Source organism: Hydra vulgaris, chromosome 15 (assembly GCF_038396675.1).
Source record: "Hydra vulgaris chromosome 15, alternate assembly HydraT2T_AEP".
NCBI lineage: Eukaryota > Metazoa > Cnidaria > Hydrozoa > Anthoathecata > Hydridae > Hydra > Hydra vulgaris.
Genome location: NC_088934.1, coordinates 14,453,272 through 14,468,267, shown reverse-complemented (window position 1 = coordinate 14,468,267; position 14,996 = coordinate 14,453,272). Strand labels below are relative to the sequence as shown.

At 28.6% G+C, this 14,996-nt stretch overlaps 1 protein-coding gene across 3 annotated transcripts in view; it reads right to left on the bottom strand.

Annotated features, from left to right (window-relative positions):
- Positions 1–8,845, bottom strand: part of LOC136092406 (uncharacterized) — a 42,270-nt gene extending 33,425 nt beyond the window's left edge. The window contains exons 1-3 of one of the 3 annotated variants that reach the window (XM_065820610.1): positions 8,171–8,845; positions 7,824–8,077; positions 3,454–3,499 (exon numbers count right to left, since the gene is read on the bottom strand). Coding sequence is in view for 1 of the 3 variants with exons in the window: in XM_065820609.1 (XP_065676681.1) it covers positions 3,454–3,499; positions 3,621–3,623 (49 nt within the window). In the remaining 2 variants the exon portion in view is untranslated. Of the gene's footprint in view, positions 1–3,453; positions 3,500–3,620; positions 3,698–7,823 lie in introns of those variants that run through there. The other 2 variants (XM_065820611.1, XM_065820609.1) reach the window with 2 other exon arrangements.
- Positions 8,846–14,996: the final 6,151 nt, after the last annotated feature.

The window sequence follows — 14,996 nt, the reverse complement described above, 5'->3', positions numbered from 1 at the left end:
ACTACATATTACATACTAACATACTTATGTTAGGTAATAATCCTAACATAAGTATGTTAGGATTAATACCTAACATATCTATGTTAGTATGTAATATCCCTATCCTTGACACTTTACGTTGTTCTTTACGTTTAAAAGGGTTTTAAACACGCAACAGAAGCTATGTATAACTTTTTTTATGAGTTATGCCGGCTATTTTGTTGCAAATATAAAAATTGTGAACAATTTTTTATTCTTTAATAAGACGACAGTGCCAAAGAAAAGGGCCACTGGGTCTGTTTTACCTAGGCACACTGGCACAGAGAGTACACGAGGCCCTCAATTTTTTATTTTGGTTAACAAGCTAACTGAATAACTTTTTTTTGCATCGGATACTCGATGATAAGGCTAATTTATGCTTTCGTCTTGCTCATGTTGATTGGATACTCTTTTATATTTTTGTTAATTGTAAAAAAAATTTTACTGTGAGATTAACTAAACTAAAAAAGATTAAAAAACTACTGGATTTCCAGCTGAATTATTTGAAATTTTGCCGCCTGTAAATGAGCTAATCTACTTCAAATAACTAGGTGGCAAAGTAGCTTTTTCTTTGTTTTGTTTTTTGTTTTTTGTTTTTTTCAGTCTATTTACCAGTACCCGGTGTTAATTTTTTCTAAGCCCGTATACCATCACACCATGTGTTAACGAAAATCGAATTCAGGCAAAATAGTTGTAGCAAAGACCTTTACCAATCTTCAAGAAAACTGGGTTTTTTATGTGATTTTTTTTGTTTAAAAGCCATGAAACAATGGTATAAGTGTCCGTTTCGTTGAAAAGTTAAAACACAATAGTGACTAGTGAAAAGACAATTGAATTAGTTAGATGTGTAATTGTGAAATTTCATTGCTGTAATTCTTTGTTCATAATCGGATATTCATAATTTCATTCCAAAAAATGGTCATAACAATTCTTTTTTAGAAAGACCATGCTACCAACAGTGTTGATGGGCAATCAAGCAGTTGTAAACGACCCCGCTTTGAGGTAGAGGAAACTGATCCAAAGTCAAATCCAATCTAGTCATACTAAACAGACCATTTCAACATCCTAAACATTTTCCTAGAGATTCAAAAAACAAAAAAGTTCAAGAGAGAATGGTTTGTCTGTAGTAGAAGTGCCAAAGCTTTTGTTAGTTTTCCATGCTCTCTTTTCGGACAAAATTATAATTTTGATTTCATTCTTTACTGGTGAGGTGGAATGGCGGAATAAAAAATAATCAGCAAATACTAGTAGGAAAGATTAAAAATCACCAGTCTTATTATCAGCACAGAAATCACTACATCTTCTGATTTCAAATCTGCGCACGACTTGAGCTGGAGAACTCAAAATAAGTTCATTGCAGCATGTGAGGATATTATGTTTGCTTGTCAAAGAGATCCACTTTTCCATACTTATCGATGGAACTCCGGACGTTTCCTATACGGAACTATCATCTTTGTTTTTTAATTTGTCCGCCTTGGCTCTGATTAGTAATGGATAGTAAAGGAGCGTTCTGTAGGTAGAAAGTCTGGAAAAAACGAAGGGTGTCAACAATGCGAAGCTGATAATGGACGTTTTGAATCAATCCCAAATTGAGTTACAAAAATGTAGAGGCCAGAGTTAGGATAACAAGCCTAAATTATTTGGTATATTTAAACGAGTGCGAGCAATCATTCTCCAGAAAACTTTTTACAAGCATTTCACTACGCATAATCTCAAACGACCAACTACGTTCTTCTTGGCCCGAAATCCTTCAAGAAGCGAAAATGATTGCATCTAGACTAGCTTTGCTTGATTTCAAAAATGAATTTTTTATAAAGAGGACTAGGAATAGGAAAACAATTCACATCAAGTCGCGTACTTGCCCAAAGGTGGGGTTTAAACCTCGGATCTTTTGTGTCTGAGCAAATGTGCTACCATTGCTCAACGGCTGGTCATAAGTTGATTGAAGATATCCGCCCATCTAGATGTTTTCAAGCGGTTAGACAAAAAGAATCTTTTTCTTCGATCAAGTTGGCAACGAAATCTATCAAAAAGGTCTTTAGTTAACATTTCCTTTCAACTGTATTTTACTTTGCATTTTCAATACAATTCTGGTTTCAGTGGCTGAAGGAGAACGCACGTTTGGTATTTCTCCTTATAGTAATTTCAATCAGACACTACCTCGCCAAGACTTTATTGTACGAAGATCTCTAGTTTCGCGATGAAGAAAGCCTGCAGATTTAAGTTAACGTGATCTGACTGGTCTTTATAACTTGCATTTTATTGTTAAAATATGTAAATTCACTCATTTTTATTTGTATTTGTGTATTCTTTTTATCATATATAACCAAGTTCAAATATCGAGTGCACTTCCCATAGAAATAAATATTGTTTTCATTAATCAGAGAAAAATAAGCCCAGGTACCACAAAGGTTTTGTGCGGGTATACGAGAAGAGATTTTTTATAATTTTTATAAACAAACATTTGAAACAAATTAACTTTTAAATGTGTTGAACGACAGTAAGTTTTGTTTTATCTGCTTAAAAAGTTCACTTTTTGAAGTTCCTTTGACTTGGTATATAACCTTAATAACAATAATAAATGAGTAGTAGGACTGAACAAACTGTAAATACTGTATATAAACAAAATCTCATTTTAATTATCAATCAATATTGTTATAAAGTATGACTTTTATATAAATATTGAGTTATTTCTTTAGCTTAAATATTTCTTACTCCACCTTATGTGCAAGTTCTTTAACAGATTTCAAGCTTAAGTTGTTTTGATCTTAATGTTGTTAAGGTGTTACGAGGAACATGATTTTTAGAAAGGTTGAATTAAAATAAACTTTGAAAAAAAAATTTAGTTTTTTTTTTTTTTTTGATAAACTAAAATAAAATATCTAAATATATAATAATGTTTTCCATAAAAAAAAATATCTTTATGTTTGACAAAAAGTAGGGTGACAAATCTTAAAAATAACTACAAACGCTTACTTAGAATTTTAAAATGATTCTCACAGTATACTGAGGCAAAAATTTTAAGACTAACTCTTTTAAATAATATCTTTTATTGACAAATGCATTTTAATCAAAAACTTGAAATGCGTATAGTGCATCTTTCTATATAAAGAGATGCGTTATAAAGACACAGGTACATTATGTAGGCTTTTAAAATAGAAAAATGTAGACTTAAACTATTTTAATTTTTTGATAAATTCTAAAAGAATTGATATGTTTCAAGTATTTTGTTCTGATTTTTTTTTTTTATATTATTATTTTTTTATTATTATAAAAGTACAAGAAAGGTAATTCAAAATTTTAATTTAACCTTGAACACAAAAAAAAATTCAATTTGTTCAAAAAAAACATCAATACAGTAGCATGACTAAATTTTAAATTTAATTTAATGTATATTTTACTATGTTTAATATTCATGATAAAATAACAACTTACGATAAGTGTCTTTACATAACAGCAACAGAAGTAATAGAAGAGATACCTACAATTATAAACAACTTATAAAAAAGAAACAGAAAAAAAGTCGATAAATCAACTTTACTCCCTAAGGACATCCGTGGAATAAAAATTATAATGGATAGTTAAACTTATTTCCAACTTACCATTTTATTTATTTTTTTAAATATTACACATAGATTTAATAAAAAAACGTGATTTTAAAGCAAAAAATTTTTTGAATAGTTTTTAACAATTTCTTTATTTTCTTTCAAAAAAAATTTTTGTTTACTTTCAATACTCATTGAGCATTTTTATACAGAAATAACAGTTTTGTATTGACTTTTTCACATGATTACAATATTCAAACGATAATAGACATTCAAATTTATTAAGAACTCATTACTTTTTAAACATAATCTTTATTTTTCAATAATAAACAAAACATCAAATTGATATTGGATTATTTGGATGCGTAGTATATATATATTTATATATATATATATATATATATATATATATATATATATATATATATATATATATATATATATATATATATATATATATATATATATATATGTATATATATATATATATATATATATATATATATATATATATATGTATATGTATATATATATATATATATATATATATATATACATATATATATATATATATATATATATATATATATATATATATATATATATATATATATATATATATATATATATATATGTATGTATGTATGTATATATATATATAAACGGATTGTGGTTTTTTGGGACCATAGGATGATTGTAATTTTAGGGCCCTAATCTAGCACCCCAGAATCTAAATTTTCTAAATATCTAAAATTGCCTGTTGTTTTTATGAAAAAACGAACTGACAGACTTTATCAATATCTATTAAAACTAAAAAAATAAAATTTATATAATAATCAAAATTATAAATAATTATAAAAAACAACAAGTTAAAAAAAACTATTGTCTTTTGCACTTAACTGATACATATTTCAAATCGCTTCATATGATTCGTGTCCATACTTAATTGATACATATTCCATGAATCGTTTCATATTCATAGGAAATGGATTTTGTGAAATAATATTCAATTTACAGAATTGAGTGGTTATTTAACCTTTTATCCGTCATTGTTGATCTATGTTTATTTTTTATAAAGGCCATTTTTGAAAAAACCGTCCTGCTTCGCAGCTCGTTATAGGTAATGTTAGGTAAATTTTAAGAAATGCATTAACATTTAGAAATATATCAATAAAGTTTTTCTAAAAATTAGCGTCAACATTTCGGAAGTAGTGATGCAAACATTTTTTTTAAAGCATACCATTTCTAAATAACTGCATTCACTTAATAGTTTTTCTCCAATATAATTTTATATAATGACTTAACGGACTCCATCGATCAAAGTTCAATAACTGAACCTCTTTTCCCAAGTTCATCAAAAATTTGAATTTATCTCCAATATCCTTATTTACAACACTTCTTTTTTCAAGTTCAGGCCCTAATTTATCTAACAAAACATAAAATACCTCTTTACCAAACTTCCAGTAAAAATCTTCTTTTTTTTTCTATCCAAATATATTTTTGCTCTTAATCTTTTATCACTAAAAATTTCTTCGACTTCTGGACTCATTTTGGTTGCTTTGTTCTTGAAAATCTTTTAATTTCGGCTTGGAATCTTCACTTAAAGTTTTTTTTTCCGCATGCTTTTTTCATGAACAAACGCGTTTTTGCAGCGTAAAAATATAAAGAAAAAACTGTATAGTTTTGAAATTTTTAGTACATTTTTATTTATTTTTCGTGAGAAAATAATTTATTTTTTATATAGTATGGCTGTTACATTATTAGAAATAGCAAAATTGTTGAAGGGTTATAGAAAAATTCGAATTGATGTTAAAACAACAAGGAAAAGTTTTTATCGATATTGTTAGTGGAAACTTGAAAATATTTAATGGCAGATTGGAAAAAGACAAAAAAGATATAGAAGAATTGGAACACAGCTTAAATGTTGATCAACAACTAATCGATTAAAAAGTTAAAAAAGCAAATGTTTGCACTAAAGAAGATAATTCAGAAATTCTCAGGGAGATGGAAGACAATTCATATATAACGCGCATACAAAAAAAGTTAAGGGAGATGGAAGTTAAGGGAGATGGAAGATCGATTGAGATGTAATAATTTAAGAGTTGATGGAATTAATGAAAACGATGGTGAAAGCTGGAAGGAAAGCAAAATTAAAGTAAAAAAAGTTTTTGAAGAACTTTTATTTGTTAAAAATGTCCTAATTGAATTGGCCCATAAAACTGGAAAAATAGAATCAAACAAGCCGAGAACAATAGAGATAAAACTTTTAGATTTTAAAGATAAAGTCGCAATTTTGAACAAGTCAAGCAATCTGAAAGGGAAAAACATTTATATAAACGAGGATTTCCGTTCTGAAACAACGCAAACCAGGAAAGGTTTGAGGGAGAGAATGAAAATTGAACGAGCGGCTGGTAAGTTTACTTACATATCTTATGATAAACTGATAATTCGCGATTGGGTAGCAGAGAAAAGCGAAAATTTATCTTTATAATATTTGCCATTAATTAACAAAATTTTGTTTTTACTAGTAATAATTTTAAGTTAGACTGTTTTAAAATGGAAGAAAATTTCATAATTAAATTTTCGGATGAAAATGACATTATTGGTGATAATGACACCGACTCAAACTATTTTAATCATAAAAAGTTAGAAAGTAAATATTACTCCGTTTCTGAATATTCGCAATATCTTAGACAATATAAAAACACTTTTTCAATTTTGAATATTAATATTCGAAGTTTGAATAAAAACTTTGAAAATTTAAAATTATTATTGAATGAACTTAAACACGATTTTAAAATTATTTGTCTGGTGGAAACTTGGTAAAAAAACGGTGAAGCATTAAAAACTTGAACTTGTTAATTACACATCAATTCACCAACCACGTGAGTTTAATGCAGGTAGGGGCGTTAGTATTTTTATCTGAAATTCACTTAATTATATTTTACGTAATGACCTCTGTAATAAATAAATCAGATTGTAAATCATTACGCAATGAATTAGTAAATAAAACTGACAAAAACATACTTTTAAATAGTATTTATCGACCGCCATCTGCAATATGAAAAAGTTTAAAACTCATCTTAAAACATTTTTAAACAAAGTTAAAAATTCGAAGATTCCTATTTATTTGGTCGGGGTTTTTAACATTAACCTAACCAACTATGCTTCTAATAGCAATCCTAAGAATTTTGAATAATCTTCTAGAAAATAACTTTATTTCAACAATAAACAAATCAACAATAGTTACAAAAAAGTCTTCTACTCTACTTGATAATATCATAACTAACAGGTTTTATAATAGTCTTCTTTACACGGGTATTGACTTGATTATTTAGACTGATTTATTGGATCATTTTCCTACATTCTAAGCTACCAATAACATTTTAATTAACAATATTGCCACAAAATCCACAATATTTCGGCGGTAGATCAATGAAAATTCCTTAAAGTTTTAAAAACTCTTCAAAAAATTATGTTGATTGGAATTTGATTTTGCATCAAGTGATACTAACAATGCTTAAAAATAGTTTCTTTGTCATTTTTGCAAGCAATATTAAGTAGTGTTTCGAGAAAGAAAAAAATCATAAATACTAAATCACTTCAAAGTCCCTGGATCTCAAAAGGGTTACTGAAATCATCAACAAAAAAAAAGAGAAAATTATAAACAAAGTATCTTTAAAAAAAATGTAAAAAAAATGAAATAGCTTATAAGAATTACAAAAAAATGCTTGAGAAAACAAAAGGCTGCTCAAAAAACTTTATTATGCTCACCCTGGAAAAAAAGTTTTATAGATCTTCTATAAACTTTTGGAACATATGGTCTATAGAAATTCTATAGAATTCTATAGAATTTCTGTAGAATCTCTGTTAATTTTTATAGAAATTCCAATAGAACTTTTTTTTCTACTTTTTATTTTATAAAAAAAAAATGTTTTATAGCAATTTCTATAGAAATTAATAGACATTCTATAGAAAATCCATAGAATTCTTTAGCATTTCTATAGACCATATGTTCCAAAAGTTTATAAAAATTCTATAAAACTTTTTTTCCTGGGCAGTTGTTAAAAAAACCAATGGAAACACTAAAAAAGTATAACATGTAATTAAGGGTTTAATTGGAAACTTTCCCAACACCTTTGATAATGACTGTTTTACATTAGGAGTTTTCATTAATCTGTCAAAAACTTATGATACTGTAAATCACAATATAATAATTAAAAAAACTCGAAAACTACGGGGGAAAAAACAAAAACTTACTTTGGTTCGAAGGGTATCTGACAAATCCAAAGCAGTTTTTATACTATGATCAAAGTTTTATGTTAGGACCACTCTTATTTCCATCGTACATACACGACTTATACTCAGCAACAAACCTTTTAGACCTAATTTTGTTTGCTGATGATTGCAGTCTTTTTTGTTTTCACAGAGATATTAAAACACTATTGAAAATAGTTAATAAACAATTATGTAAGGTTGATGAATGATTCGCAAGTAACAAACTTTCACTAAATCTGGATAAAACAAAATATACACTTTCCCATAAAGTAAGTAAATTTTAAAAATGTTCCTCTTAAATTACCAAATCTAATAACTAATAAACTTACATCAAAAAGGAAACATGCGTAAACTTTTTAGGAGTAAAACTGGATGATAATTTACTGTGGTATTTACGTATAAGTAGAATTGAAACAACATTTTAAAAAAATATCGCAATGATGTTTAAGACTAAACCTTTTCTAAATGTAACATCTCTGAACAAAAAATATTTTGCCTTTATTCACAGTTATTTGTTTTTTTTTGTTATATTATGTGGGCTAATACTGGCTATACAAAACTTAAGAAAATCTACAACAAATAAAAATATGCATGCAGAATAGTGTTTAGAGCCAATAGAAATGCTCCTTGCAAACCAATTTAACGTGCGCTAAGTGCTTAATATGTGTATAAACTCAATTTACACCAAGTTTTATTGTTTATGTTTAAAACAAAAATTTTTGTCCCAAAAATTTTTCAAGCCTATTTTAATAAAATTAATCATAAATATTCAACAAAGTTTCCAGATAACAACTTTGTTCTTCTCAAATATAATTTAAAGTTAACCTCCTATATAATTAAATACCGTGGACCTCATCTGTGTGAATAATTTCCAGATATTGTAAAAAATAACAAGACTACATTAAAGCAATTTAAGAACGAATCAAAACGATTACTACTGTTAGAGATCTTAAGTTATCCGACTTTCAATGTTTCTTTTAATGTACGCTCAATCAAATAAAAACGGATTCATTTATATCAACGAAATTTATGTGATGATAAAAATTCATTAAGTGATTATGTTAATTATTAATATAATTTTTTTTTTTTATTCAAAAATTTTTGTTGTGTATTTTAAAAATTTTAGTGGTTTTAAGCATTTTAACATTTCTTAATTATTTATTATTTTGAATTTCTTTATTTTCTTAGTTATTTTCTGTTTTAGTTCTGATTTATGTTTTTATATATTTATATTAAATGTTACGGTTATATATTTATATTAAATTAAATTAAATTAAATACGGTTATATATTTATATTAAGTTATATGTTACGGTTCTGTAGAATTATCTTTTTTGTATGGGGCTCGGCGATAAGGCAAAATGTTCTTTCTTCTTGCTCTAGGCAATAATTTTGATGTATGTATATGCAATATAAGCATTCTTTAACGGCGAAATAAATTACACAAAATAAAAAAATAAAATATTTAAACTAGGAGATGATAGTATTTTGTTAACTTTATTAAATCGCTCAAAGATTATTTCCCATATTACAGTTGGTGTTTCCCGCTTTGTAAGTCTTTTACCTTGTCTTTAATTTACATTCTGCTTTTTCAGAAATTTTAATAAATATATTTTCAAGGGTATCGAGTATCTTTTGATAGCTAAATTTAACCGCATGAACTGATTCATAATGAGAAGACCATCATGCCAGTGATGCTCTTTCACCCAAAATTTTCAAACGGTGTGGGGATGCAGAAAAATAGGTATAAATGTGTTGAATCCAAGATATTCTGTTATTATTGCAACGCACACTGCTTCTACTCAAACCAAATTTAAGGAATGCGGAGCACAAAGGGCAAAATCCGCTTATGCATTCATTCTTTTTATTCGTGCTTGCAAGCCTGTATATTTTCCAAACATATTTGACGCGTTATTGTAAAATTGCCCACGGATGTGGGCAATTGTACGATAACGCGTTAAATATGTATGGAAAATGTATTAAATATGAAAACTAATTAAATTTGGCCAATATCTTATATCGCTAATTTTTTACTCTTGCATCTATAATATCAGCGATTTCAGTATTTTTTATCACTTTTTGCATGCAACCCTTGTGACTGTCTTGAACAAGATTTTTGGCATGGCATTCGGTTTCTACGTTGCTCTCAGCAGTATGATCTTCAATTAGTTGTACATCATAAGTTACATTTACCTTTTCCGAACGTGTTATTTCTTGGATTGATTAACCTACTTCGGTTAATAAAGAAGCTTATGGGCTACTGTTATGAATAATGAACTTATTATAACTTAATATCCCTCTAATTATTATCTAATTTTTATTTTGAAATTTCTATTGCATTGATTTAACGATGTAAGATAAATAAAATCTTAGCATAATGATACCTTTTAGAGGAGTATTACCTCCTTAATTAGTTTGTAGTCTAAAAAAATTGCAAATATCACCTCCAACATTATTTTCATACTTAAACAAACTCATATACCTTGATGCTTATCCTCTACCCAGAATAGATAACCAGATTAACAAATTGTCCAAGTACCATTCCTTCACTACTTTTGATCTTACAAGTGCTTATCATCAAATCTCACTCCGACCAGAAGACAAGCCATATACAGCATTTAAACCCGATGAAATATTGTATCATTCTATTCTTTGTCATTTAACTTTTTGCCATTTGGTCCAACAAATACAGTCGCTATTTTATCAACGGAAAATTGACGAATTTATAAATTAAAACTATCTAAAAAACATCTATGCGTCTTTAGATAATTTTACGGTAGCCGGTATAATTTTAGCAGAACACAACCTTAATTTAAAGAAGCCAAGGAAAACAAGCTTACTTTTAACAGCAAAATAGTAGTCTCAGTTCAATCAATCTACTTTAGGATCAATACCCGCTTTGCTAACCATGAGTAAGAGAGTTTAAGAATAACGAAGTAAGTTAAATTAAAAGTCAGAAGAAGTCGAGTTAGAAAGATAGGGTAGAGAAAGCGAGCAGATATTGCACTGGATGTTAGAATGTGCAATTCATATTATTGATTAGTCTAACTAAGTAATATATTTGTATAAACGTTATCAACATTGCAGATGACGTTTGTTTAGACTTACTATAACAAGACTGCATCTGATTAAAGAGGCATTATTCATGCTTGTTTTGCTCGTAGCTTGATATTTCATTATATAAGAAAAAGAAAAATATATAACCGAAATAAATTTCCATAATCAACTAAAACATTTGGATAGAAAATAGTTATTTTAAATTATACAAATATATATTTGTATATCTACTTTTTCTTAATGCAAACACAGCGTTGATCCTTTGTAAATTATCAAACATTATTCCAGTGTATATAATCCAACGTTAATCCATACACATTGGATTTACGTTGGGTTATAAACATTGGATCAGCGTTAGTTCATATGTATTGGATCAATATGGAGTTATACACATTTGGTAAACGTTGATCCATATACATTGAATAAATGTTGGGTTTAGATCGGAAAAATATTCAACTATTTTGCGATATTTTTACATACGTTGAACCAATATAATTTTGCTTACTATTTATAATCACGTTGTCATTAAGGTAATTAATATGATTAATTATAATACAACTAACATTGGATCAACGTTGTATTTGCATCTGAAAAAACAGTTGAAGTTTACGATGTATTTACATACGTTGGCCCAACGTAAGTGTGCTAGCTTGGCAAGCTACAGACACTTTCAAGCTACTAAAAAACGATATTGCGAACACTGTAGTAAAAACAATTGATGAAACAAATACATTTGTTGTTGAAATGATTCATCCAATTTTTCGTTCAGTAAAACATTAAACCAAAATGAACAGTCATTGGCCTTTTTCTCAAAATCTTATAAAGCATAAAATGCATCAATCAGCTATTGAAAAAGAAGCATACTAGCTATTGTGGAAGCTTTTCAGAAGTGGAAACACTAATTGACCGCGGCCACTTATCCTTAGTGACCGATCAACACGTTGTTTTGTATATGTTCAATCAGAACCTTAAAGGCAAATTAAAAAAATAATGAAATGGCGTACCAAACTTGGTTGCTACAGCATTGACATACAGTATCGACCAGGTAAGTATAATCAAGCTGCAGATTGCTTAATACGTTCCTCCTATTCTGCTGTACTGATTCAAAAGTTATCAAAGAATGAAAGCATAAACAACATTTGTTCGTATATAAACGATATTAAAGCAAAATTAGCAGAGATTCATAATGCTCTCTATCACCTGCAGTCCCTGGTCACAATATTTTGATCAGTTTTTCCACATATTTTGTTTTCAAAGTTATTTTAAAGTAATTTTAAGGTGATATACTCACCTTATTGTATAATAAGTTAGTATATATTATTACTAACTTATTATACAATACTGACATCTATCGAATAAAATAGAAAAGAAAATTTCTTTATAAATCATGACCAATGTGAATTAAGGTGTGTTTTAAGTCAGCAATGTGAATTTAAAAAAAACGTGGTGGATTCGTCACATACATTTTTTTATATTTTAACAGTTTTTTTTGAGTGAAAAGTATTTTATTATTTTTAATACATATTATAAAGTTACTATAAATAGCAAGAATTAAAATATAGTACCATTTTATTAACATTTTTAATCTAATAAGTTGTAATTGAAAATTTTAATAAAAAATAAAATGGGTACCGTTAAAAACATAAGTCCAAGCAAAATTTCAGAAGTAAAAGCACTTTTACAACATTTAGAGCATTCACAACGGAAAATTGCCTAAATGTGTGAAGTTTCAGAACCATTTGTCAATAAAATCAAACACAAAATGGAAAACGACATCACTCTTTCTCCAAAAAGGAAAGGACGGAGTGGGTCAAAATGTAAAACCACTTCCAGGACAGACAGAATTATAAGAGATATTTGTCTGGAAAATAGAAAAAAATTATCCCTCTTGCTGTCAAAACTTGTTCAAGAGTCTGGAATACAAGTTTCGGAGCGCACATTGAGGAGACGGCTGGCTGAAGTTTGTTTAAAATCACACAAACCAGCTAAAAAACCAAGGCTAACTCCAGCAATAATAAAAAAGAGATTGCAAAAATCATAAGTATATGACTATTGGAGATTGGGAACGAGTAAGTTTATCAGTTTTGACTGAAATATTGTTGATAAAGTGTTTAAATGTTGACATAAACTTAATTACAACCGCACTATGATGATTTTTTCAGGTGTGTTTTCAGACAAATCAACTTTTAAGATCTTGTTGGACAAAGCCACCTTCATCCGAAGAAGACCAAACGAAAAATATTACCCAGATTGCACTGTACAAACTGTTAAACATCCAACTAAAGTTATGGTGTGGTCAGTTTTCAGTGGTAAGGCACAGAAAGTCTTTATATTGTTAATGGGATGATGATCCAAATACAGTATCAAGAGGCTATGGAGAGCCAACTTATCCCTCAAATACAAGAATGGTTTCCAAACAACAATACATTTACGTTTATGCATAATAGTGCTCCATGCCATAAAGCTAAAAGGATCACAAACTTTCTTAAAACTAAAAATATTCCTGTTTTAGATTGGTCAGGGGACTCTTCTGACCTGAATCCGATTGAGAATTTGTGAAACATTCTCAAGAAGGAAATCTTTTCTGAGGTTTCAACAAACAAAAGGGATTTGATTGAAAAGTTACTCTATCATTGGCACCACAATGAAAAAATTAAGACAGCAGCAATAAACTGTACCAAAAGAATGCCAGACCGAATAGCTAAAGTCATTTCGTTAAAAGGAGGAATGACAAAATATTATTATTTTTTTATGACTTGCAATCAAAAAGAGTAACTGTTTGTTAGAATTTGTGTATATTGATTTTGAAGTATTATTTTATAATTAAGGAAACATGTTTTATCAAAAAAATATAACTAATATTGTACTTTTGGTATACTTTTTACAAACCCTTGAAGTTAAAAATACACAAAAATTGTAGGTGATTACAATATAGTGGCCAGGAACTGTATGCGTTACAAGGATGAACCATTTTGTCCGCAGTCGGAATCTATCGTGCTTAATAGAAGAAATTAAAATTGTCGTAAACCAGTACCTGTTGTCATAAGTAAACCATTACCTGTTGTGAAATGAAACCTCGATTCAACAAACCACCTATTGCTTACCTTATAAAAGCAACCTAACCATTCAAACGGCTTAATGTAGATTTTGAAGGACCACTTCTGACATCAATTAAAAATTGTTATAACTTTACAGTTATTGACAAATACTCTGGTATTTTGGCGAATAATTAATGGAGATTTTTATTAACTTTTCCTTGCTCTGATACTTCTTTTTCAGTATTGAAGTGTTTTAAGAATATATTTTCTTAGTTTGGCATTCCTGCTTATGTTCATTCTGACAGAGGGAGCTATATAATATTAACAGTACTTTTTTGCATAACCAAGGAGAACGACGCCTTAAAATCCCAGAGAAAATGAACAAGTAGAACGTTATTAATGGAATTGTTTGGAAATTAAAGACATTGGCTCTCAAATCAAAAAAGCTTCCAGTCGAAAACTGGGAAACCGTGTCACAGGATGCTTTACACTCTATTCGCTCTTTACTTTGTACTAAAATAAATGCAACACCTCACGAGAGGTTCTTTAATTTTCCATGGGGATCTACAAACGGACAATCTACCCCAATTTGGTTGTTAGAGCAAGCAAAAGTGTTTGTGAAAAACATATTCGATCCAGTAAATAGGATCCTCTAGCAGAAAAAGCTGATCTGATAGAAGCAGAGCCATAAATGCTTGCATTTAAATATCGAACAAATGAGAGTCTACTGTATCCATTAAAGAGTTATATCAATTACGAGTAAACTTCCTCATTCAAATACTGAAATTGCTGACAGTAGTATTATTGGCACAAGGTTTACTTCACGGCCCAATAAATCCCCAACTACAGACGAAGAAAGTTTGCTTGATCCAGAATCTAATATTGAAACTCACTCCACGAGTGCAAACTAGCCATCTCTCGACGAAACTGGAGAGCACGCAGAAGGTACGGGTATAAGGACAAGTAATTTTATTGATTGAAAGAATGTTATGAAATATCTATATAGTCATTAAATTTCATAAATTCTTTTCTTATAGCATATCATAAAACAATAAACAAGT